Source organism: Serinus canaria, chromosome 9 (genome assembly GCF_022539315.1).
Source record: "Serinus canaria isolate serCan28SL12 chromosome 9, serCan2020, whole genome shotgun sequence".
Lineage (NCBI taxonomy): Eukaryota > Metazoa > Chordata > Aves > Passeriformes > Fringillidae > Serinus > Serinus canaria.
The window spans coordinates 19,396,449-19,421,246 of record NC_066323.1 but is presented as its reverse complement, the minus strand read 5'-3'; the positions used below and the strand labels follow the sequence as shown (position 1 = coordinate 19,421,246).

Sequence of the window (24,798 nt, the reverse complement as noted above, 5' to 3'; positions counted from 1 at the left end):
GCTTATCAGACTTGCAGTGACATCTGCAATCTTCCTGACATTCTTTGCAAAAGACAAATAGGCAATAATTTCCTCAGTTTCAACAGGTGTAGTTAAATTGCTGCTTATAGCTACCAACCCATTTGTGTCTTTGATTAGTCATCCCCCAAGGCAAACTATATTTAAATTAAGGAAACCTGCTAGCATAGAAGGAGCCCCACCTTATTAAGAAGAAGCTTCATTTCACTGGTCTTCATTTCTTGGCTGGTAACTTCCTCATTTCACCACACCTACTGTTACTGGCAGAAAAAAACCCAAGCAAACTGCTGTCAGAGCCAGCAGACACATGCCAGAGAAATTGTGGGATCCTTCAAATCTCCTACCAATAGAAGTTCCATGTGGAAGTCCATATGCTGAGGCTGTGTGTTGTGTTCATCTGCCTTTTGTATGGGGTGAAAACAGGTAAGAACTCAACCATTTGTTTTGAATGTTTTTGTCAAATATAACACATTTTCTGTGCTTTACAGCAACATGAATGTACCTGTCCCTCTGCATTTACAGTTACTGCACAGGGTTTCTCACTAGCATTATTTATTTTGGCAAAGCAAATTATACTGGTTACATGAATGTAGTCAGTTCTAAGAGTTCCAAATGGAAAACCAGAACTATTTTTTATTATCTTTTCCTCCCTTTGAAAACATTTCTCTTATATAAGTACTATCCATCGACACTGAAAATGTCATTTGAAATCTTCAGAGAATAATGATTTCTTCTCAGGGGTGTCATGTATGGCAGAGGCAAAGGATGAATTACCATTTATGAACAGTAAGCTCCATTTGATAGCCTCACAGCCCTACCAGAACAAACCTGTGGAACAATAAACAAATGTACTGCCTGTGTTAGCATACACATGGGAGCAAGGTAAGTTACAGCTTTCTGCTTTGTAGGGAAAACAAACAGGGTTAAAAAAAACAGTGTTCTTATAAATACTAACTTGTGTTTCATCGGCTCCTCTGGAGTAATCTCAGGGTCGCCTTTTGCTTGGTTTGTTTGGTTAAGACTCTGTAAGAAATGCAGTCATGAGAAGTGGGGAAAGAGAACGTGTGAAAAGGCATCAGTGAAATGCAGTGAGCTATTGAGGACCAGTTTAGGAATGGAGGGCACACCCTCCCTGTGGAAAAGTGATGGAAATCTGCACCACTAATGCTCTCGAGATTCGTGGTGTGGTAGTCAAGTGTGCTTATAGGGGGATAAAGATATTGTTGATGGTTAAGACCAGTCTGATGACACTTCTCTGTACAAAGCCCAGGCAAGGTGGCAGGGGCTGGTGGGCCAGAGCTCCTGCAGACAGAGAAGCAGTGACATGCTCAGCTGAGCTCCATGCAGAGGAGCAAACAGCTGTGTGTCCCAAGGACCACAGCTGGGACAGCCACACATCCAGCCAAGTGACCACTGACCCACTGAGGTGATCTGTTGGAACTTTCCTTTGCAAGAGGACAGGCTGGTAAAAACCTCAGCTGCTACTTTATTCATGCAGACAGCTCGGTACCACAGCTCCAGAATGCCAACCATGGCAAACCCTGCCTGTCCACAGGATCAGCATCAAAAGCCTCCAAACACCATCTCCTAGAAAGGAATGAGACACACCAGGGGAAGGCAGGCCTGAAGAGCACTGACTACAGTAAATACCAGGAGTCTGCCTGGGACTGTTCTACTCCCTGCAACACTCCCACCTGGGAGTATATAACTTCAGAATATATCTATATATATAACTTCAGAATCAAGTTATTTTGAAGATGCCTCCAGTCCTGCAATAGCACCGTGGAGGGCTGATCTCAGGCTCGAGACCAAACATGTCCAGCTCCCTGGCAGGTACATGAATTTAACACATTTTTATGCTCCCTGCTGCAGGTTCTGAGAGATTCAGAGCATCTTGCCCAGCAAACCAGTGTTTGCCTCCTATTTTACATATCAGAAAATAAAGCAGAAGGAGAATGGGGATTGCCAGAGGCTGTCTAGCAAGCTAAGGCAGGGATGCTGGGTTAATGGCCATGTTCATTCCCCTTTACTGGAGGGAAGTGACCTGTTGGACATGGGTTAAGTACAGTGCCAGGGGATAAGTTTCTATCTCATTTATTTGCTTGCAGAGTAAATCTCACTAAGCCACCTGCCCCAATCATCCTGATTTTCAAAGACAATTCCAGCCATTTGGGTAGGAGTCACTGTGCTTAGCAGAAGGAAGAGCAAAGCCAGGTTAACTGGCCCTCCTCATGTGTCAGTTTTTGAACACATGGTGAATGAGGCTGGGATTGACACCAGCTTGCCAGAAGAGAAGCTGGCACGTTTCCTCCCCTTATTAGCACTGATTTAATTTTGTTAATCAAAACGGAACCAATCTAACAGACCTGGTACAAGGCTCTTTATACAGTCCCTGTGTTAGGTACAAGCAAATGCTGACCAGCTCTATGAAAGCACTTCTGTACCAGAAGGTTTGGGCTGTTCGGATGACAAAGTGCTCCTCTGGGCAAGCCTCAGTACAGTGCAGGAGATACAGAAAAAAATTAAGCAATCAGTGCAATCTTGCACCATATAGAAGCAATTCTTGCCTGGCATTTCTGCCTGTATTGCTACAGCTTCAGTGGCAGTAAAGATAATTAACAACACTATATAGTGCTACTATACAATAACTGAAACAATGCCTAGTTATTAGTAAAACACATAGTTGTATTTTTTTATGCTGCAGTAGCACCTAGAGGACAGTCGCTGAGTCTCACCGTGTGAGCTGGTGTGCACGAACAAAAAATGTTAATTTTTCTCTGCTAGTTACTTTGGGATCTCCACAAGAGCAGTGTCACAGAACTCTTGCTGCTGTTTCCCTGGAGCATCTTGGCACTGTAAGAATGAGCAGGCCAGGAGGCAGCCACCCAGGTCACCTTTCCTCTTGGGAGCAGGGCCCAGAGTCACACTGCTTCTGGGAGCTTTGAGTGAAGCATTGCAGAGGCAGGATACCTTCATTCAAAGGCCTCTGATTTCACTGTGCCTGGCTGGGGGCTCATTTCCCACCACTCCTGTCACCATTCATATGTTACCATAGGCTTTAAACAGGAAGGACTCAATGGATTTCAGATGTTAAAATTTATTTCTGAATTTATGGTAGCAATTAAAAATATTCAGTTGGACTTAACTGCAACATCCTTTTAGCCTATTAACTTTTATTTCTAGAGCTCCTGGGGCTTCTACAAAGTAATTAGCAGAACTGTGGCAACTGAGCAGATTGTTTTATGTGCTGGGCACATAGCATTTATATCACTCTCATGCTCCTGATTTCCTGAGGAGGAGAAAAGGGAAAGTTGCTCATAGAAGCTGTGAGAGTTTCATCATTCAGAAATTAAAATGCACAGAGCGTTGGAGATTTGCTAGAGCATAATTACCTTACAGCTGTAGGTTTTCTAAACCCTGCTACCTACTGAACAGTCCTTTAAGCAACAAAGATCAGGGAAATTCCTCTAGGAACTGTAGCCTGCAGCCCAGGACATATGTGTGAGAGAGACACTCTCCCCCACAAGGATCTTCAATAAGATTATGAGGATTTGAGGGAAAGGATTGTGAGCCAGGAAGAGGCTACTAAACCTGGGAGGGCCTTCCTAAGCAGTGTCTGTCTGGAGACAGTTGTTCCATTCCCTGCCAGTGCCCTATTGGAGACTGTATTGGGTTCTGAAGGCTCAGCTGGTGTTCAGCTGGAAAAGCAAAGAACAAAGACAGGCTTTCCAATGGCACAGGCCATCCCATCGAGCAGTACTTATATAAAATTCAGTTACACTTCAGCTGTGTATAAACCACAATTACCATCTCACAGACCCAAGAGTGCCCCATTTTGCAGTCTGGAATACCAGGCCACATCTGCACATACAAATGAAGCCTCAAGCTGCCCCTCACCATGGCGAGACTCTGCAGCTTGGCAGCTCCAGGTTGGAGGCACAAACCAACCCCAAGGATACCTGTTTAGCAGAGAACCTATCAATGCAGGAAGACCCCCAGCCAGGAATAACGTGCAGTGACTCCAGTGATTCAGAAGGCTGTTCAATTGCTTTATTAAGCTATACTATATTACATTACATACTATACTAAACTCTATACTAAAGAAAAACCCATGACCCCTTATAGACAGTCACGACACAGCTTTGACCTAATTGGTCAATCAATCCAAACAATCACCACCAGAGTCCAATTAACAAATCCCTTCTTCAGTAAACAATCTCCATAACATGTTCCATATGTGCCAAACAACAAGAGCAGCAAGTAGAGATAAGAAATGTTTTCTCTTCTCTCTCTGAGCTTTCTCATTGCCTTCCCCAGGAAAAATTGTGGGAGAGAGAATTATGTCTGTCTCTATTCAAAGAGTATGTGAATACCAGAGAGAACCTGTCCAGAGCACCTGGGTGTGCTCACAAACCAGTACAGCAACAATCCCCCGTTAGTCTCTTAGTAATACCTTCCTCACACCAACACGATTTTTGGAGAGAGTCCCTGCCAACTCCCAGCTGCTACAGGAAGCAGGGCCATGGTGTTTCAGAGAATGCTACTCCAAAAAGGTGTCATTGCTCTCTTTGCTCCAACATAGCAAGAAAACCTAAGTTCCAAGGTAACTTCAGTCATGAGCATGAGAGAGTGGAGAGGGAGAGAGGAAACAGGAGCAGCCCAGACAGGAGCAGCTCAGACAACTCACAACACACTTCCCTGCCCTGTGCAGGGTTGGCAGGTACAAGAGGCTAAAGAAAACCCCTTGGTACCAAACTCCAATTGCCACTCTGCTCCTTTCAGATCCTCAGGAGACATGTCCTGCATTCACAGCCCTTGGCTTTGGGAATGCTTTGATAGGGACAGATCTGAAAGTGAAGCTGCTGCTCTACACCCGGCAGAACCCAACCTGTGCTGAGGAGCTCCACTCAACAGCCTCCAAGTACCTCAATGTGACCAAGAAAACGACCTTCATCGTCCATGGGTACCGATTCACAGGCTCTGCCCCAGTCTGGATCCCTGACCTGGTGCATCTCCTGCTTTCTGTAGAGGACATGAACGTCATCGTTGTGGACTGGAACCAGGGAGCAACGACTCTCATCTACAGCTATGCTGCCAGGAAGTGCAAAAGAGTTGCTGAGATTCTGAAGAAACTTATAGATGAAATGTTGGTAAGTTGGACGCTGATGCTACGATACAGTCATTAAGGCACAGTATGGAAAGGGCACAAAGGAAGTGCTTAAACCAGCAGGAAGTCTGGGAATAGAAACTCCTAAAAAAGGAATACATTAATTTTTGGAAGTGCATGTGTACTGCAATGCCAACTCCTACCCTTGGACTTGGTACAATGGTATTTTGGTGTAATATTCAGTTTACACTCTAAGTCTCTGCATTTCTGGGTACAAAGCTCTCCAGACATGTTTTCCCACACACAGAAACTCTACTTCCACTTTCTGTATATCCAAAGGCAGCTTAAGGGGATCAGCTACATTTCACAGCTCCTCTAAGGTGTTGCACAGGTAATGATGATGGTGAATCCTTTAGGATCTGCTAATTCCTTGCAGGAACCACATGTGGGGGAACTGGAATTTTACTCCTGGGGCCCATCAGTGGTTCCTGTCCACACTTGTAGTCGTTGCCCCAGGAAAATACAACCATTGCCTGAACTGTTCTCATCACAGCTCTCTGAGGTATAGGCCTTAAACGGGAATGCTGGCTGCTCATTCAGTGTGGGATGGTCAAAGGGGAAATATCTACACAGAGTGGAACACTGGGAGATGTTCCATTCCTCTTCCTGATTTTTTTAAATTTTCCAAAAACACACAACCATGAGTACTTTTACATCTCAGATTGATGGAGCATCCCTTGACTCCATGCACATGATAGGAGTGAGCCTGGGAGCACACATCTCTGGCTTTGTGGGACAGATGTTTGATGGCACACTGGGAAGAATCACAGGTAAGCCTTCCTCCCGCAGTCCTCCCTCCTCAAGGAAGGGCAGTGAGGTGATGCCACGCCCATGGCTTTGTGCTGCAGGCCTTGACCCCGCGGGCCCCCTGTACAGGGGCACGGCGCCGAGCGAGAGGCTGGACCCCACGGACGCACAGTTTGTGGATGTCATTCACTCTGACACCGACGGTAGGTGGCATTCCATCTCCCTCCTGCACAAGGAAACCCAGAGAGCGACTGGGAAGGGGAGAAGGGGGGCTGCTGGTGGGCAGTAGCGCTGGGGGTCCTCACTCCTTTGGCCCAGGAGCACAGCAGGCTCCCTCACTGAGCCTCCGGGGCGCTGTGCTGCCCACACTGTCCGCAGCACTCCCTCAGGAGCTGCTGGTTTATTTGCATTCCAAAATGTGCTGCTGACACAGCAGTTATAACCTGGCCCGTGACTTACAAGGACCTCCTTAGGAACCAGTGGAGGAGGTCCTGCAGCACAGTCCTGCCAGAGCAGGACACACCAACATCCCACCACAGGGTCAGGCTGCATCCAAGCACACAGCATTTCCAGAGCTGGTCCCACAGCTCAGTGACAGGCACAGCAAATCAGTTATTCCCAACCATGTTTCCGTGCATGATGCTTCCAGTCTCCATCCCACCTCTGAAGAGCTAAACTTTCCTGTAGGGCAAATCTGGACTCTCCCTCAGCCCTGTCCTTTTCCAGACCCACCAGCCAGGCCAGCAGAGCGATGCCAAGCCCCCCATGCTGCTCCCATGGCTACCCTACCCCTAACACTTGGCTTTCCCATCTAATTGCTGCCTTTCTTCTCCCAGCCCTTCCAGGAAGTCAGATTTCAGCAGCACAACAACGTCCAGGTTTCACATACCTTTTCCTCTCCTGCACACAAGTAACACAAACCCCCACATTTTGTACTGTTGCATGCACAGACTTATTTTAGATAGTTGATACCATTGTTAAAATGACCCAGCTGGGTCACAGCTCTTTGGCCTGCTGTCTAAACTGAGGGATGACATTAGTATTCCTGTACAAGCAGGCATCTGAGAGCTAAACAACTACTATCTTTTCCTTCTTGTGCATTTTACAATTTAATGTTCCCTCCCTAAGCCCTGGTATTCCCTTTTGCTAGGACTGGGTTACGGAGAAGCACTGGGCCACATCGACTTCTATCCCAACGGTGGGACCGACCAACCAGGCTGCCCACTGACAATATTCTCTGGTAATTAATCCTGCCCTGAAGTGCACAAACCCTCACAAAATGTTTCCAACCAGAAAAAGAGGAGAAATCCAGAGAATTATCATCACTGCTTAGAAAATACATGAAATCCATATTCTGGGAAAGCCATAGAAGCAACTTCTTCTCAGCACTGGTGTGACAAGGGTTTAGCTGATCTGCAAGAGGCAGAGATGAGAGTCAGGGTGACCTCTCTGTGCCTCTGTCACAGTGCAAGTGGGACTAGTCCTCTGTGCAAAAAGTTATCAGGCAGATGTGTACCTTTGTTTTGTTGCTATGTCCAGAAAATGTGTGGGATTTTTTGTTTCTAATTACTTGTGACACACGAAAGCCCAAAGACAAGCAGTGGCAAGGACCTGTTCAGAAAACAGGTTCAAGATGAATGTGGAGCAGGCAGTTATCCCAAATCAAAGACACCTTCCTTGGCAGTGACAGAATGTGCAGTCTGGAAGGCACAGCCTTAGTCTTGAACAAAAGAAAGTTTTTTTTCCTTTCAGCTTGGTAGCAGAACTGGTTTGATGAAAGCTGGGTAAAGAAGATACCTTACAGAAGGAAATGCAGTATTGTGAATTCAACCCTTATCAGACCCAAGAGAATCTACAGAGGAGAGCAGCTTGAGCCAAAAATCCCTAGGAAATGAGGCTTCACTGATTTTGCTGCTCATGCCACAACTCATTTTATTAGTTATGTCTTTCTAAAGAGTTTTTTTCACCAAAATGGAAAGTCGTGTGCAAAGCTAAAAGCAATATTCAGCTGTCAGGCCTGAGCTCAGAGAGAAGAGAACACCAGAGACAGAAATTGATCCATAGCTGGATCCTCTGGAAATGCAGCAACCACAAAAACAAACGTTTTAAAACCAAAAAGACAAGAGGAAAAGCAAAGCAGACACAGGCAGAACTAAGTGCACTTACAGGGAGAGGCTGCTGCCCACCTACAGTTCTGCCACAGCCCAGTGCTCCCCAGTGCAATTTGTTGGGTTCAGACTGGTCAGTGACTGTTCACTGGTGTGTCCTGAGGCACGAGGATTGCTAATGAAATATTTCTTCCTTGTACATGATTAAGGGTTGCAGTATTTTAAATGTGACCACCAGAGGTCTGTTTTCCTGTTCCTGTCCTCCCTGACACAGAGCTGCAATATCACCACATACCCCTGCAACTCATACAGGAACTACAGGAATGGCAAATGCACCAGCTGTGAACCCTTCTGGCCCATGCCATGCCCCATCCTAGGTAAGGATCCAGGGAATGTCAATCCATCCTGAATACTGAGCTGCCTGTCGGCACTGGAACTCGGAGGGTGATGTTTTGCTGGAGGATTAACATAACATGGTGCTTTGCAAAAGCACTAAAGTTATTTCCACTGAGGTCTTTGGGGTTTCTCAGGCCTGTTCCTTGTAATATCACATCATGTCATGATCTAGAACAGAAAGCACAGGTAAAGGATCCAGAACTAGAAAAGCCAAAACTAGACTTGGGATCTTTACACTAAAGTCAGAGAAACAGTCAATTAAAGTCCGTCAGTTGCAGAGTTTGAGGGACATGGGCCTGTTCTTGCTAAAATAAGATTTACAAGTAAATTCCCAGCACCACAAATTCCTCTGTGCTCAAAAAGGAATGGCGAATGGGTGAACAAAGGTAATTCTGGACTTGTCTGCCCCAGCCTGGGTGTGACAGCCCAACCTCAGGCTGGCAGCTCTGAAATGTTGATGCTAAAACACCTGACGCTTCCAGAAAAGAACTGGCAAAGCCAAGGGGATGATTTTCATTCTGCACTACAAAATGAAACCCTTGACCATGGATAGCAGATGTGGAAAAAGCTCAGCTTGAAGAAAGTGCTGAACAGCAACCAGGCATACAGGAGGATGTGTGTCAGTGCTACTTGGCAGCTGGCACACAATGCACTATTTATTAAACACTTGCTTATTTTCAGCCATTTAGTGGCTCATCTACCTGTGCAGTAACTTGGTTTCATTTTCAAACTGGCACCTGCAGGTTATTATGCCTCTGAGTGGAAAAGCTATTTAACACAACAGAGCCATCCAGTGACAAGTATGTTTTTCTACACAGCAGACAAAGAGCCATTTTGCAGTAAGTGACTGAGATTTCTGAAATTATTTTCTTTGTGCATTGCCTCTGTCAGCAGCAGCCAAGCAGAGATAGTTATTTGCTGGTGGTGGTATAGCCAGCATTTTAGAAACTCCAGTTGCTGCTGGATGGAATTGTGTCCATCTGTGGCTTGCCATAACCTTCTTTTATCTGCCAACCTGTCCAGTGCTGGGAAAGCCAACTTGCTTACAGTTCTAGGAAATTGGTTGAGAACTTTCAAATTAAGTATAAAAGTTCCCAAATCATGTTTCAAAGAACACACCATTCTTTTGTGAAAGTAAGAGGTGTGTGGGAACAATAAGAAAGAAAGACAGGCTGTTCAGGTAAAAAAGCTACCCTGGAGAAAAGTGAGAGGTGCAGAGAGAGGAAAAGAATCCGTGATTTCACCAAGGTGAAAATTTCATCTCATCCCTGTGATTACCAACACACCAGGGCATGGGCTGGGATTATGGCCTGAGCTCCAGTGCTGGTCAGCAAGTGAATTCAGACTCACAGATCAAAGAACAGAAAATTCTGCTCTGTGACAGAAATGACAGATACAAAGAACAGAAATGGAGGGGTTCAGAGGGGGACTGAAGAAAGAAATACAGTGTGGAAGTGAAGGAGGAAGGCAGGCAGTGAAAGGCAGCATGCTGGGAACCATACAGAGAGGCCATCCTGCATGGATAACCCTTGCTGCAGTGCTCTCCTGACACCTCCTAGTGTTTCTGGTTGAAATCTCTGCAAAGGGAGATGGAGAACAGGGAGGAGAGAGGGATTTTTGAGATAAACTGCAGGGGCTGTGTCCATCCTCTACCAGTGCACAGCCTGGACAGCAGACTGAGCCCACAGGGTCTAACCCCACTCACCCTCTCTCCCCTCAGTCTATCACTACCTGGTGGATATTATCACATGGAACAAAGACACCAGGAGAGGCACCTTCAGCATCGTGCTAGCTGATGAAGATGGGAGGAAGGCAGAATCAAAAGTTAATCCGTAAGTCTTACTGGTCTGAGCTTTTCTAAGTGTTAGTGCATCCCTTGGTACAACTGCATCTGGGAGGAGGTGACACATCCTCCCCCAGTTTCTCTGCTGATTCTTGCTAGTGCACATGGGATTTCCTGGCCCTAAGGGATTTCCACAGCCTCCCCCAGCACAAAGCCCTGGCAGCCCAGTGTTTTGGTTTGGGCCCTTCTCTGTCATCTTAAGAACTGAAGTGGGCCATCTCAGCCAGCAGCACAACTGCCCTAAGCTTCCACTAAAGCAGGAGGGAAAATATCTCCCCCTCTTTCCTTCCTCTTACAGGGAGTGTTCTGTTCTAGTTCCCAGTGCCCAAGACAGCTGGGGATTAACCTGGGCCTGAATATCCAAACACATCCAAAATCAATTCATTCCACTCAAAGAGACAAATTAAAGGTGTTTATGTGACATGCAAATTCCAGATTGATCTGAACTACACTTCAGCCAAACAAACCTGCACAACTAGTTTTCCCAAGTTTCTCTAAGTGCATATTCCCTCAGGCATATCTGATATCTGCTTGCACTGGAGCAATCAGCATTGATCCCACACCAAGGGCAGTGCAGATTTCATGCGTATCTCAAAATGACTCAGTGCTCAGGCCTGCACAGACAGCCAGGTACAAATATCACATGGCTCCAGCCCACTTGGGATCAAAGCAGAATCACAGTGAAAATTCTGGTTTGGGACCAAATGGCATCCAACCTCTGTGTCCCCACTTCCACCCAAAAAAACTGAGGGCAGAAGTGGCTGAGCACGTTGACACCTGGAGACCCGAATCCATACCCATTTCCTGTAAATCAGAAACCAATCACAAGCTCAGGCCTCTTCCCCCAGCCTGTTTCTAATATTACAGTGACTACATTAAACCCAGTGCTGTTCTCTTGCTGACTCTCTGACACTCTCTCTCGTCTGCTTTACCTTTAGAGAAGCTGCCACCTTCCAGCAGTACAAACTAATCACTTTGCTCATTGGGTTCGACCAGGATCTTGAAAATGTGGAAAGAATTTCCTTGACATTTTCCACAGGATCTGTCATTGGCCCAAAATTCAAACTCAGGATTCTCCAAATGAGGTTCCACTCACTGACAAACCCAGAAAGGTGAGCAGATGTTTACAAACAAACCACTTCTGTTGGTGCAGACTGGAGAGAAGTAAAAGAATCTCCCAGATTCCTGGCCTGGCTGAGTATGTGCAGAAGAATTAGATTTATTTAACATTTGGTAATTCACATACACGTATCTTGGGAATAAATTCCTCTTTAATGCAATTCCACAGCTGAATACTTACTTGAACACAGAGGCTGTCTTATTGCACTGGGAACATGTCACATGTGATGTGACTCTGATGAGGCCTGACACCTTAACCTTTGGTCAGGAAAATTACCTTTGGGAAGCTGCCCAGGCCTGAGCTCTAGGATGGAGGGAAATGCAGCACTCTTTGAAGAACAGATGTTCAGCCCCAAATACACATTTTATATCCCAGTCAATTTGTATGGCTAGTGAAGCAGGGAGATTAATTTACTCCTGGAATTCCAGCAAGTGGGAGCTGCTGGCTGCTTTGCCCCAAAGCCCTGGCTGGTACCCACAACATCAGGGGGTACCTATCAAGACACAGCTGATGAGATTTCTATCACCTCATTAGCCTCTGTCTGCTCTGCTGTCCTCCCCCTAAGCTTCCCACCTCTGGAGGTTTGGAGCTCTGCCTGAGCTCAGCAAGCACAGAATCTTTTACTCTGACCCTGTGTGCAAGGACACTGTGGACACCACACCATGCTTTGAGTTTGGCTTAAAACAAGGCTGGAAGATCAAAGGGTCAGGAAGGTGAAGCAAACAGACATACAGAGCTGCAGAGCATGCTTCTTTGCATTTCATGAGCTCTGCTACCCTTATCCTAAACAAGGTCCTGCAGCTCTCCCTTGCTGCCACTCCCTGCCTCCTGTCCCCCACCTCCACAGTCACTGCCAGTGCCAGATACACATTTAGTCTTTTAAAAAGCAGACACAAATGCCCTAATATTTAATCACAGGATGCTGTCTCTCCCCGATGAGGGGCTGCCACAGGCCATAAACACAGTTCAGAACCTTCAACACATCGTCTAATCAGTTACTGCAACAGGGAGGGATGTCCTGCCCTCTCCCGTTCCCTGTTGCTCAACCCACTACACAGGGCTAATGTTCATATTTCCCCAGTGAAAGCCCAAGTATTTCCTCAGTTTTTTTGGCTGAACTAGCTCCATACCAGATCTATGTTTGGTCAGAGCAGTGGCAGAATTTCTCATGCCTGGAGCAGGGAAGTGGCAGGAACAGGCAGGTGGGCTGGAAGGACCTGGACCTGTGGACTGGCTTAAAGGGAACCATAGACTCTGCAGCCAGTGCCTGTTTGTTTGCTAGATTTTTTGAGATCCTTTTTTTCCACGAGCAAAAAATAATGTACAACAGAACGGTAAAATGTTCAAGGTACCCCTGACTTAAAGCCAACCTCACTTCAGGTGGACTTGGAGCCAGTTCTCTTGAGAAGATGACTTATTTTATGTAGGTCTCCAGCAGGTGGGGAGAGTACAGAAAAAAAGTGCCGTTTTTTCACTTTTGGCCGTGTTTTCACACAGACCCCAGCTGTGCCGATACGACCTGGTCCTGAATGAGAACACCCAGAAAACCTTCAAGCCTATCCCATGCTGAAGCAGGAGCCGAGTCCCGAGGACGCTGTGCCCGGACATTTCCCCGCCGTGTGGGGACTCACCTGGGGGGCCCCGGGCCCCTTCTGTGGGGGCCGAGCAGCGGGACCTGCTCTGCACGCAGTGTACAAACGGGCTGGGAGAGTGGCAATAAAACCATGGCGGCACATGGCTTTAAAGAGTGGCTTTAAAAGAGGGGCTTAAAGCGAGGGTTTCAAACGGGGATTTAAAGCGTGTGTCCGCGGCTGAGCTAGCTGGGAGCACTTAGGAGCAGCAGGTGTCAGCAAGCCGCACTAACACCCCACCAGCCCACGCCCGCCACCACGAGCTGCGGCCCCGCCCCTCACAGAGGCCGCGCCTGCGCACCCGGTCGGGGCGCTGAGGGCGGCAGGGCCGGGCCGGGAGGGGCGGGGTTCGCTCGGCTCGGCTGGCTCGGCTCGGCTCTGCTCGGCTCCGTCCGGCGGCGGTAGCGGCGGCCCCGACCCGGGATGTGGCGGCGCCCGGCTGGGCTCCTGCTCGTCTTCGTGGCCGCCACGGCCGCGCTGTGGCTGCTGTCGGTGCGGCTGAGCGCGGGGCAGACGCGCAGGTGGGTGTGGGCGGCCGACGCTGCCCGTGTGTCCCTCCCTTCCCCCGGGGCTGCCCGTGCGTCTCTCCTCTCGCAGGGCGCTGCGATTCCCGGCGGACCTGGAGGAGCTGCGGGATCTGGCCGAGGCGCTGCGGGACTACGAGCGACAGCACCGGGGCGCGGCGCTGGCCCTGTTCTGCGGCGCGTACCTGTACAAGCAGAGTTTCGCCATTCCCGGTTCCAGCCTCCTGGTATGGGGAGGGCGGCGCGGGGCGAGGGGCCGGGGACTCACGGGTCGGGCAGGAGGAGCCGGAGGGACCGAGCGGGCCCGCACCTGAGCAGGAGTACCCCTTGGTAGCAGTACGGGTCGGGGCTGACCTGCTGGAGAGCAGCTCTGCTGGGAAGGATCGGGGAGTGTTGGTGGATAACGTGCCCTGAGGGCCAGGAAGGGCAGTGGGACCCTGGAGGGCACCGGGCAGAGCGCTGCCAGCAGGTCAGGGAGTGACCCTGCCCCTCTGCTCAGCCCTGTGAGGCACAGCTGGAGTGCCAAGTCCAGATCTGGGCTCCTCAGGAAAACAGAGACAAGGAGGAGAGGGTCCAGCAGATGCCACAAAGAGGTGCAGCTGGAGCATCTCTCTGATGAGAGCTGGTTAGTCTGGAGAATACTGAGTGGGGGCCTCATTAATGCATATAAATATCTCCAAGGGATGTCAGAGGATGGTGCCAGACTGAACAGTGGTGGCCAGCAACAGGACAAGGAGCAATGGCCATAAACTAAAACACAGGAAGTTCAGCCTCTATATGAGGAAGGACTTCTTTCCATGGAGGGTGGGAGAACACTGTGAACAGTGTTCACAGTGCCCTCCAAGGGAGGGCAAAGTATTCTCTGGAGACATCCCAAACCCACATGTTCCTGTGTCACCTGCTCTGGGGGACCCTGCCTTGGCAGGGCATTTGGACTGGATAATTTCTAGAGGCCCTTTCCAACCCTAACAATTCTGTGGTTCTGTGACACACCGTGTCCCCCACGCCTCACTCCATGTTGTCCCCACAGAATGTCCTGGCTGGAGCACTCTTTGGACCATGGATGGGGCTGGTGCTGTGCTCAGTGCTCACATCTGTGGGAGCCACCTTCTGCTACCTGCTCTCTGCAACTTTTGGCAAGCAGCTCATAGTCCACTTCTTCCCTGAGAAGGTGGCTCTGCTGCAAGGGAAGGTAAGAGCTGGCAGTTCTGCTGACACCCGCGATGGCCCTGGGCCAGGCTGCTCTTGGGGTGACAGTGAAAACCAGAGTGTGCGGGGGATGCACCACGCCTGCTGAGGGCACTGTCTAGGAGCAGGCTGCTCTCTTGGAGCAAACCTGTTGATTGAGGGGCTGCCAGGAAAATCCTGGATCTTAAGGAAAAGCAGATATGAAATAAAGGAGGATTTGGGAAGCCCCTGTGCTCCAGAACTGCCTCCATCCATCCCATGCTGTGTTGTACACTGGAGGTGGTTCTGCTCTTGACTGCCTCATCTTTTGTTGTGGTGAGATCCCATTCCCACCCCTTCTTTGGAGAGGTTGGTTCATCATTAGGCTGGCATACAGACACAGTATTGCTACTTTCCCTCAGTTCTGAACTGATGGTACACTGTGGCATGTTAGAAGAAAAATTCACTCCAGTATTGTGGCCATTTGAATGTTACTGCTGTTTGAGGAGCAGGAATGATATGGAACATTTCTTTTGACAGGTGGAAGAGAACAGAAGCTGCTTATTTTTCTTCTTGTTGTTCCTGAGGCTGTTCCCCATGACACCAAACTGGTTTCTGAACCTCTCAGCTCCCATTTTAAACATCCCCATGTCCCAGTTCTTTCTCTCCGTTCTCATTGGTAAGGCCTGTGGACACAGCCTGAGGGGATAGCGTGACACTGCTGCTCTTGGTATCACTGAGCCAGGGAGGGCAGACCTGGGACTCTGACCCTTGGTTTGTTTCCTCTGTGCTGCCCTTGAGCATTCTGCAGGTGTCCCCAGTGCTGCAAATTTTGCTTTACTCATAGTTCCTTCTGTTACAAGCACAAACCCCAGTGTCTGTGTAATGGCTGTACATTAAAACACTGAGTTCCACCTCAACCTGAGGAAGAACTTTCCATGGAGGGTGGCAGAGCACTGGAACAGCTGCCCAGGGATGGTGTGGAGTCTCCTTCTCTGGAAACGTTCCAAATGCCCCTGGACACATTCCTGTGTCACCTGCTCTGGGTAACCCTGCCTTAGCAAGGGGTGTTGGACTGGATGATGTCCAGAGGTCCCTCCAACCCTAACAATTCTGTGATTTCTGTCTGGCTTTGGGTGTGTTTAGCTAATTTTCTCTAGGGGGGAACTAACAGCTTTTTTCTGCTCTGATTCCTTCAGGCCTTACACCATACAATTTCATCTGTGTGCAGACAGGGGCCATTCTGTCCCAAATCAACTCTCTGGATGCCATCTTCTCCTGGGACACACTGTTCAAGCTGCTGGCCATGGCTGTGGTAGCGCTGATTCCAGGGACCCTCATCAAGAGATACAGCAAGAAACACCTGAAGCTGGATGGCAACAAGCCAGCACAGACACTAAATGGCAGAAAGAGCTTGTGATGGCTTAGGTGCCCCAATTTTGGGGTAAAAGCTGCAGGACTCTCTTCCCAGGGGTTATACTCTGCATGCTTTGTGCCACCAAGGACAGTGGCAGTTTTTAATCATCCTTCTCATCTCAGAGGAGGTGTCTGTCGTTATTTTTAATGAATGTTTATCTGTGCATGTATCTGCACGGAGAGAGAGATACAGGGGTTTTGTGAACACTCAGTGAATTTGCCTGTTTCATTTAAACCAGTCTCCTGTGTGCCTGAGGCTGTGGGGAATAAAAGGAGGAGTATTGGCATCCTGTGAGGAAGGCAAACCAGAACCCAGCTGTGGATCACTGGCCAAGCACAACCCTGCGGGCAGTAGGCAGGCCCTCCCTCCTCCTTCCAACTGCAGACAGATTTAGCATTTTTGGTCTGAAATGATGAGCCATGTGCTCCTGTGCAGCTGTACAAGCACCAAGCTGAAAAAATAATGGTGTTTCAGGGTGCAACTGTAGAAGATTCTTTGATTTCTATGTTAAACCAGCACACTCTGCAGCAAAATGCTCAGGATTTGAGCTGCCTGAATCAGTCATGTCAAAACACTTGAGACAGCTTCTCTGGTCTGCCAGTGGCTGCTACTGCCCATAGAGAATATAGGAATGGATGTGCCTGAGTGGCAGAGATTTGTCCTTGGAAAGCACCTTGAAACCCACACATTTGTTCCTGTATAACTAGGACGATTCCAAATAAAGAGGTGGGCCCTGTCCCAGCTGTGGAGAACTTAGGACCCCAGAATGGTTTGGGTTGGAAGGGATCCTAAAGCCCTTGCTGTTTCACCCCCTGTCATGGGCAGGGACACTTCCACTATTCCAGGTTGCTCTAAGCCCCATCAAGCCTGGCATGGGACACAGAGGCAGCCACAGCTTCTCTGAACAACTTGTGCCAAGGCCTCACCACCCTCCTCCCCCCAGGATGATACTCAGCTCTTGGGGTTTAGGTATTTGCTCTCCATGAGGAGATGCACTTGGAGGATAAAGTAACCATCTTGGTATGGAAGGGGGCAGATGGGAGACCCCAGAGCAAGGCTTCATGACATCCCAAAGTCCATGAGAACCCGTTCCCAGATCACCAGACCAGCCTGCAGCATTGAAGTACACTGGCTTTTTATTCCATGCATTGTTTGCTTTGATAGTCATTCTTGTTTCCATCACTGTACACTGGTCAATACAAAAAAAAAAAAATCAAGTTTGTCTCAGGAATCCACAGAGCAGGGAGGAGGGGATGAACACTACTGGACAGGGCCAAGATGAAATGGGTACTTAACACGACAGTGGGGAGGGCAACATTCAGCTCTGGGAGAAAATCTAGGCTAGTGTTCAGGAGCTGTCAGCAGCCACGAGAACGGGATCAGGGTACTCGGGATGCTGGAAAGGAAACCCACAGTTTACTCCGGCCCTGGAATGCGCTGTTACTACAAGGAGTAAGCAGGCTCACCTGCACCTCTCAAGCCCAGACCCCGCCAGGAGAGGAAGTGCAAGGAACCGCAGCAGAGGTGCCCATACAGCGATGTGGAGACTGTTGTCTGTGCAATCCTAGGGAGGTGTCACTAAGGAAAATCCTACACAACCCACCCAGAACTGACAGCAACCACCCTGGGAATGTGGGGATGCTGAGCCAGCTCTGCCCACACACAGCAAGGCCATGGGACGTGTGCAGGGGAGGCTGGGGTGGCACCTCCACGGGTGGGGGAAGGGGCTGCCCTAGTGGCATTCCCAGAGGGATGCAGGGTCAGGAGCAGCGGGAGGAGCAGCGACACTGGACTAGAACAGTGCAATGACCTGGGGGTGTGAGAATCCAGCTAAATGTGGCAGGCTGGAGGGGGCAGCTCTGCTTGGCCAGGCAAGGATGGGGAGGATCAGCTGCATCCAGGGCAGCTGGCTCAGAAGAGTCTCAAAATCCCAAACACCAAAGCTCTGCGAGCCCAGTGGAGCTTCATCCCATGGTGGAGCCTACAAAGAGATCACAGGTGCCCAAATCCCTCTGGAATCTGTTTATCGGGGACTGGATCACCACAGGCCAGAGGGACAGTGACAGCCCTGAGCTGGAGGCAGCTCTGCTTTGCGGCTGTTTGTGGGACTGCCCAAGGATACCAGTGCTACCCATGGGTCTTCCAGAGCCTGCCAGATCTGAGCAGAGTCTATCCAGGTGCACAGGGCTTGGCATCCCCTGATGGGGACACCTGATGGCAGTTCTCCACCTCTCTTTACATCACAAGGCATTATTCTCCACTGCTAAATTCCCACACCTGGCCTCCAGCCTCCTGAGTAACCATCTGCACCACCAAACCCCCTCTCACACCACAACAGCAAAGCCATCTTTGGCCCTGCCAGCTCCTCCTGCCACTGGCCGAGAGACAAAGAACATTGGGGAGGAGAAACGGAGGGTGGGAGAGAGAGGGAAGGAGCCAGGAAAGAGCTTCACTCCTCATATGTTCTGCCTCTGCCCAGAGCAGGGTGAGCAGGTCACTCCCTCTCCAGGAGCCTGTTTGGTCCTGCCCAAGTGATCCACATCATGGACCCACTGTCCAGGGCAACTGCCCTCATCCCTGACATCGTTTTGGATGCTCTGGCTCAGGAACTCTTGTCACAGTTATTCACTGTGTGATCAATTCAAAAGCCCCTCACACCCTGACCACCCTTCCCACACTCCCACCAGCTCAGTGGCTGCCGACCATCAGCAACATGAGCAAACTGCAGCTCTGCCCACGAGGAACCTGACTGCAGCCATCCAGCCTCTCTGTTCTCTGCCCTGGAGTAAAAGCATCCCTGGAAATCACAAGAGGCAGCAACTCCTGACAGCCACTGAGCCCAGCTCTGCTCCCACCCCTCTGGCGAGCAGGGAGAAGGTAACATCACACACAGAGATTACAATTGTGCTAGCGGTGAAGCCGACCTTCTGATCTACAGAAATGATAATAAATAATAAAATAACATCATAACTTAAGATCTGTCTGTAGTCCAGCTACAAAAATTTAAAAATATGGGATAATTTAACTCATACAATACTGCTCTCTGTATAAGTAAGACATTTTCCTTCACTTTGCCATGAGGCTATAAATTACCACAGTTAAATTCAAACCAATATTTTAACATAAAATGTAAACAAACAAAGCAACAGAAGTACCTGTCCATGGTCCATTCCTGCCATTCACCTCTGGCTGGCTGTGCCAGCCAGCACACTGGGAAGGGCAGAGGGAGAGCTCTTGCAGGGGGACATCAACTAAGGAAGGGTGGGAACGTGCTCTATCATTTTGTTCTCTTTCAATATTGTTTTAGAAGAGTAGTGTTTGAAGGGAAGGCACTATGAGTTCTATCAGAAAACAAATTTTTCTCATCTGCCAATGCCTCGGCCTGTCACATACCAGTACTATCCTCACTTGCACCTGCAGAGCTTCAGCTTGGAGGAGAAACAGAGGCCTCGGGGCACACCCGAGACACAGCGGTGCCACGGCCACGTCAGGATTCCCTGCACAAGGCCTACCATGAAGGGCAGACAGCTGCTAATGCTTCCAAGAATGTACAGTGAATAAGGAGACAGGGCAGGGCTGATGCTCTCAGCCAGGCCAACGATTCCCAGTCTTCCCCCTCAACACACAGCCCTCTGCTGGTTCTTGATGCTGCTGTAGGTGAGAGGCTGCTTCTCCCAGTCCACTCCAGGCATCCTCCCCTGGAGGACAGAAGTGCTCGGGCTCTGCGGAATGTGCTTTCCATGCTTTGCAAGTCCTTGCTTGGCCAACACTGAGTTGATTGATTTCTTTGACTGACTGAAACAGACAGGAGGTAAGAGGAGGAAGTAAACTGGGAAATGGCACACTGCATCTGAGAGAGATTTCCCTGCTCAGCTGGAGGTTGACACTCCCAGAGTGAAGCAAGGACGGTGGTAAGAAGTGCTCTGATACCAATTCTCAAGAGGACGAGGTTAGAATACATTTGCAGGATCTCACAACAAAATGCTGATTAAAAAAAGAAACTAAAAATCCTTAAAATAAAAACCATCATTACATTCCTGGGGATGTATCGACTCAGAAGACCCTGGTTGTTAGCACCTCAGTACCAGTTTTCTCCAGGAACATGTCCACCTTCTGATTAAAAATGACCCAGCTGGTTATACTGAAAACACTTTGTTCACAGGTGACCCTACAGTCAGGTCTTTTTCTGCTTTTCCTCATTTGATAAGACTGAGTGGTTTAGTTTTCTTGATCTGTTCTCCAATCTTCAGGGCCACGAGGCCTGGTCCCCTGTGCAAGCAGCAAGAGAATCCCCCGCGTCTGTACACAAAGCTGTCCAGGCAGGACTCCCAGGATGTTTCTCCGTAGTGTGCTTGCTTTCTGAACTTTTTTTTTTTTGCAACAAGTCTGTGTGTCTATAAATACAATCCACTCTTTACAGTAAAAAGTGTTAAAATGTCAAAAAAATAAATATCCATGTTACAGTAACTAGATTATTCAATAAAATACATCCCTGCCATTCTTGATTGAAATGCTCAAAGAGAATTAATTTCATTTGGACATTTTCCAGAGATTCGGGTTATTGCAAATCACTCCTGGGGTGGGAAGGAGAAGCATCTTCTCTTCCTGTAAAGTGTGATGAAGGGGAATGAAGTGGAATCTCAGGGAAATCAAAATGCCAGTACCAGGAAGCTTTGGGGGAGATCTGTATTACCAAGTAGCAGAGCTGCAGGGCTTATTGGTCCTGACTGTGGCATCAGAACACTCCCCTTCAGAAGAGTCACAGTCTGATTCTCCAAACTGTGGTGGGTTCTGCAAGACAAAAGGAAAGGGGGAGACTTGAACACTATTCCTGTACTGCACATCACCCACACATCCCAGTCTGTCACAGCAGCCAGGCAAAGGTCACCACCTGCAGAGGAGGAGAGTGGCACACATAGGAGAGGGCACAGCACACGACTGCCCCACCAAAGGTCACTTGTCTCACTAAGAGAGGGGACAGCACAGAAATACCTGGTCATAGCACTCCCAAACACAGGGTTATGAGGAGACCATGCAGCAGGCTCTGCCCTACCCCTCCCAAACACTTGAAAGGCAGAGAAAGGAAGAAAGTCATCCCAACTTTGTCAGCAAGGCTGCCGAGGGATATGTCTGAGGCAGTTTATATCCACTCCATTCCATTATGTATTTTTATCCCACATAATGCAACTGCAAATCTGATGGGCTCCCAAGATCACACTCATCTTGACCAGCACATTATGTTCAGCTTTGTTTGTGCTACTTTCCCCCACCCACTCTTCTGCCAAGCAGAAGGAAAACTGGGTATTGCAGCAGTTGCTTTGCCATAATACACCTACCACAGCATTTTCTAGGCAGTGCTCCAACTTCTGGTCCCTCGATTCCTTTCCATAACATTTATGTAGTTTTTTTCCACTGAGTAGAAGGATGAGGGAATAACCAACTCACCTCACAGCTGCGTTCATCTGCACAAAGTTTGCCCAGAGACATCTGAGTCTTGACCCTCCGCACAGCACACTCTTTGTCCGAAAGTCCATCCGACTGCGTGGAGATTTCAATGGGGATCTCTGGAGTCTGGGACAACATGTCCTCCAGCTTCTCAGCCAGCTCATCCTCCAGCTTGGTGGCCAGCTCATCTGGGCTGTTCGAGTGGTCGCTTGTGTTCCCCTCCTCTCCATCCGACACAGAGAAGTTTTCAGAGCTGAAGGTCGAGTAGGACTGGCAGCTACTGATGCAGCGGTGGGGTCTGCAAACAGGGAGAAGTTCAGTGTTCACACCTTGGATGGCAGTCACAGGGAACTTCCTGGGCCCTGTGATCACTGCTCTGCTACACCAGGCCTTGTGGAGTGCCTTCCACATCCTGGAGCTACAGAATTCTACCCCTTCTGAATGATATAGTTCAAGACCTGCATCTTTAAATTCATCTCTTCTATCCTGATATGTCCATGTTAGCTGATCTGCCCTGGAGCATATTTTTCTTGGATAGTGCATTTTCCTAAAGTGCTAGGCTGTACTGTGGAGTTCTGTTTAATATTTTTATTGATGACACAGATGAGGGGATTGAGTCTTTCATTAGCAAATTTGCAGATGACACTAAGCTGGGATCATGTGTGGATCTGTTGGAAGGTAGGAGGGCTCTGCAGGGAGACCTGGAATGGTTGGATGGATGGGCAGAGGCCAATAAGATGAAGTTTAATAAATCCAGGTGCCCAGTCCTGCACTTTAGACACAATAACCCCCTGCAATGCTATCAGCTGGGGACGGTGTGGCTGGACAGTGCCCAGGCAGAAAGGAACCTGGGGGTACTGGTCAACTGGGAAATCTAGGTTGCATGTTAGGCAAAAGTATTTTATGGAAAGCATGATAAAGTACTGGAATTGTCTGCCTGGGGAGGTGGTGGAGTCACCATCCCTGGATGGGTGTAAAAAAAGACTGGATGTGGCACTCAGTGCCATGGTTTAGTTGAGGTGTTAGGGTGTGAGTTGGACTTGATGATCTTAAAGGTCTCTTCCAACCCAGTGATTCTGTGAGTTCAAGCTAACTCACCTGGGAATACCTGCATCACCTGGCAGCCATTCCAAAAGCCAGGCAGGATTTAGGACCATCCACTCAAGAAATAATTTCACTGTTACTTGACTGTGGAAATGGCCTTGTGCCAGGATTTAACAGCCATGGGACAACACATGAGTTGAGGGAGCACGCTAGGAGACCCACAACTACATACACAAATACATGGAATGGGCAACTTGTCCTCCTAATCTTCCAAGTTAGTAAATTACAGAGGAAAAAACACCCCACAGGAACTGTACGAGTCACATAACTCATCCAGCCCAGCATTCTGCCTTCAACCCCAGGCAGGAAGGAACAATGTGGGAGAAGTATGAGAACAGGGTATGCAGACAGAGCCTGCTTTCTCCTGGCATCTTTTCCTGGCCCACACCATTCACCAGATGTGACTGCTGGGCAGAAGCTCAAATCCAGATGACAATACTAACAGTCACTGATGGATCCATGCTCCAGAAATTTTGCACTTACAGCTCTTCATGCTCTGATTTCCACAGCACACCTTGACAATGAGCTGCACATCTGAAAATGTTCTGGATGGAAAAAGTGCTTCCTTTTGTTCATTTTACCCTGTTTGCTTCACTGGCTGCCCCTAACATGAATGTGAAGAATCATTCCTTGTCTATTTTCTCCACATAAATTACAATTTCATGCACCTCTGGTGTTGCCTTTCCTCCTGCTAGAGAAACATTTCACATGGGTTTAATCTCCTCTTCTATGGAAACCATCCCTAACCACTCCTGTCACACTTCTCAGTACCTCTCCAAACTTTACTGTGGTATTTGAGCTGGGGCAATGAAGGGAGCATTAGGATTTAAGCTTCAGGTGTGCTGTGAATGCACACAACAGGAGACAAGATTTTATTTTCTTTTCTGCTCCTTTGAATCAAAACTTTAGTCTATTTGCCTACTGGATCACTCCCGCACTTGAAGCAGCTGCTTTCATGAAGCTACAGCACAAAGTCCATGATGACCTTCCTGAGCACAGTACTGCAAATCCTGCTGATCCCCAGGCTTATGTAGGAACACTTCCCCTAACTCTTATTTTACAGGCAATACCATCAAATTTGATCTGCTGTTGTCACTTAGCTCTGCAATCTTATCTGAATTCAGCTACAAAGGTGCTGGGCTAGAGTCTGACCCACTGCAACAACAGTTAATAAACACTTGAAGTAGCCCACAAAGGGTTCCCACATCCACTAAGTCTGATCCTGGTGAAACAGATGCAACAGCTCACTTACAGAGGCAGAATAACATTATCAAGCATGATCAAGTTGTGCTGCAAACAGCCTGCAGGAAAACCAGCAGGAGGGAAAGCTGGGCCAGAGAGAACATCTCAGGATAGACTGTAACAGTGAGTGGACATGAGGGATCAGCTGAGGGTGGATGAGACACACTGAATGGGATTCTGCTTTTGCCAGCACCTTCACCAGTTTCGGTGCTGGTGTGCAGGTGCTTTGAGAGTTCTCCTCAGTTTTGTCCCACCAAAGAGAGATTAGAGTGAATTCACCTTTTACCTTTGTCTACGAGGAAACTCCACTTCACTGTCAACTTCGCCCTCTTCCTCTTCTGATGACTCATCCCCGCTCTGGCAGAAAACAAGGACAAAAAGGGTGTCATGTTTGGGGAAGTCCAAACATAGCTGATCCTTGGTCCTTCAGGACAAAGTCAATGCAAAACAGCACAAAAATCTACAGGCTGCAAGAATCTAGACCAGAAAACAGTCTGCGTGTCAGGAAAACTGACTCAGACATTGCCAGCTAGGAGGTTGTTTCAGACAGCCTCAAGGCTGCTATTCCCAAATCTGGAGTGACTGACTGGGAAATACACTAGAGTATTTCAGCAGGTATGGAGTACAGAACGTTCCAGATTCTCACTGCAGCAAATCAAGTAATGAGTATCACATGGAAACCCACATAAATTATGGAGCTGATTTGGCACTCTTGGCTTTACTCTCTTCTACCACAGCCCATCAATAGAGCAGGATGGAGAATGACACAGCCTTTGCCAATGGGCTTCCCCAACTAGGAGAAGTTGGGATGTGTTTCATACCTCAGTGAGCACAGAGCCTTTTATTCTCCTTCTCCTATCCAAATTTAC

At 48.5% G+C, this 24,798-nt stretch overlaps 3 protein-coding genes across 8 annotated transcripts in view; 2 read left to right on the top strand and 1 right to left on the bottom strand.

Moving 5' to 3' along the window:
• The first annotated feature begins 228 nt into the window (after positions 1-228).
• Positions 229-13,138, top strand: LIPH (lipase H). Of its 3 annotated transcripts, XM_009089272.4 has the most exons (10): positions 231-441; positions 4,801-5,168; positions 5,847-5,955; positions 6,034-6,135; positions 7,083-7,172; positions 8,250-8,417; positions 9,180-9,275; positions 10,157-10,268; positions 11,218-11,391; positions 12,897-13,138. In XM_009089272.4, the coding sequence occupies exons 1-10, from the start codon at positions 390-392 to the stop codon at positions 12,967-12,969; spliced, it is 1,344 nt and encodes a 447-aa protein (XP_009087520.1). In that variant the 5' UTR covers positions 231-389; the 3' UTR covers positions 12,970-13,138. The 3 variants fall into 3 exon arrangements, with proteins under 3 accessions (XP_018768691.1, XP_018768692.1, XP_009087520.1); XM_018913146.3 differs by lacking the exon at positions 7,083-7,172 and having other exon boundaries at positions 229-441; XM_018913147.3 differs by lacking the exon at positions 11,218-11,391 and having other exon boundaries at positions 230-441.
• Positions 13,139-13,371: 233 nt separating this feature from the next.
• Positions 13,372-16,348, top strand: TMEM41A (transmembrane protein 41A). 2 transcript variants are annotated; one of them, XM_030226918.2, is made up of 5 exons: positions 13,392-13,551; positions 13,628-13,781; positions 14,585-14,746; positions 15,262-15,400; positions 15,921-16,348. In XM_030226918.2, exons 1-5 carry the CDS (start codon positions 13,454-13,456, stop codon positions 16,139-16,141), a joined length of 774 nt encoding a protein of 257 aa, XP_030082778.1. In that variant the 5' UTR covers positions 13,392-13,453; the 3' UTR covers positions 16,142-16,348. The 2 variants fall into 2 exon arrangements, with proteins under 2 accessions (XP_050833872.1, XP_030082778.1); XM_050977915.1 differs by lacking the exon at positions 15,262-15,400 and having other exon boundaries at positions 13,372-13,551.
• A 908-nt stretch (positions 16,349-17,256) lies between these two features.
• Positions 17,257-24,798, bottom strand: part of MAP3K13 (mitogen-activated protein kinase kinase kinase 13) — a 71,734-nt gene continuing 64,192 nt past the window's right edge. For 2 of the 3 annotated variants that reach the window (XM_050977913.1, XM_050977914.1), the window contains exons 14-17: positions 24,216-24,286; positions 21,584-21,881; positions 20,832-20,929; positions 17,257-20,743 (exon numbers count right to left, since the gene is read on the bottom strand). In XM_050977913.1, coding sequence (XP_050833870.1) covers positions 20,707-20,743; positions 20,832-20,929; positions 21,584-21,881; positions 24,216-24,286 — 504 coding nt within the window. In that variant the 3' untranslated portion in view covers positions 17,257-20,706. Of the gene's footprint in view, positions 20,930-21,583; positions 21,882-24,215; positions 24,287-24,798 lie in introns of all 3 variants that reach the window. The other variant, XM_030226915.2, reaches the window with a different exon arrangement.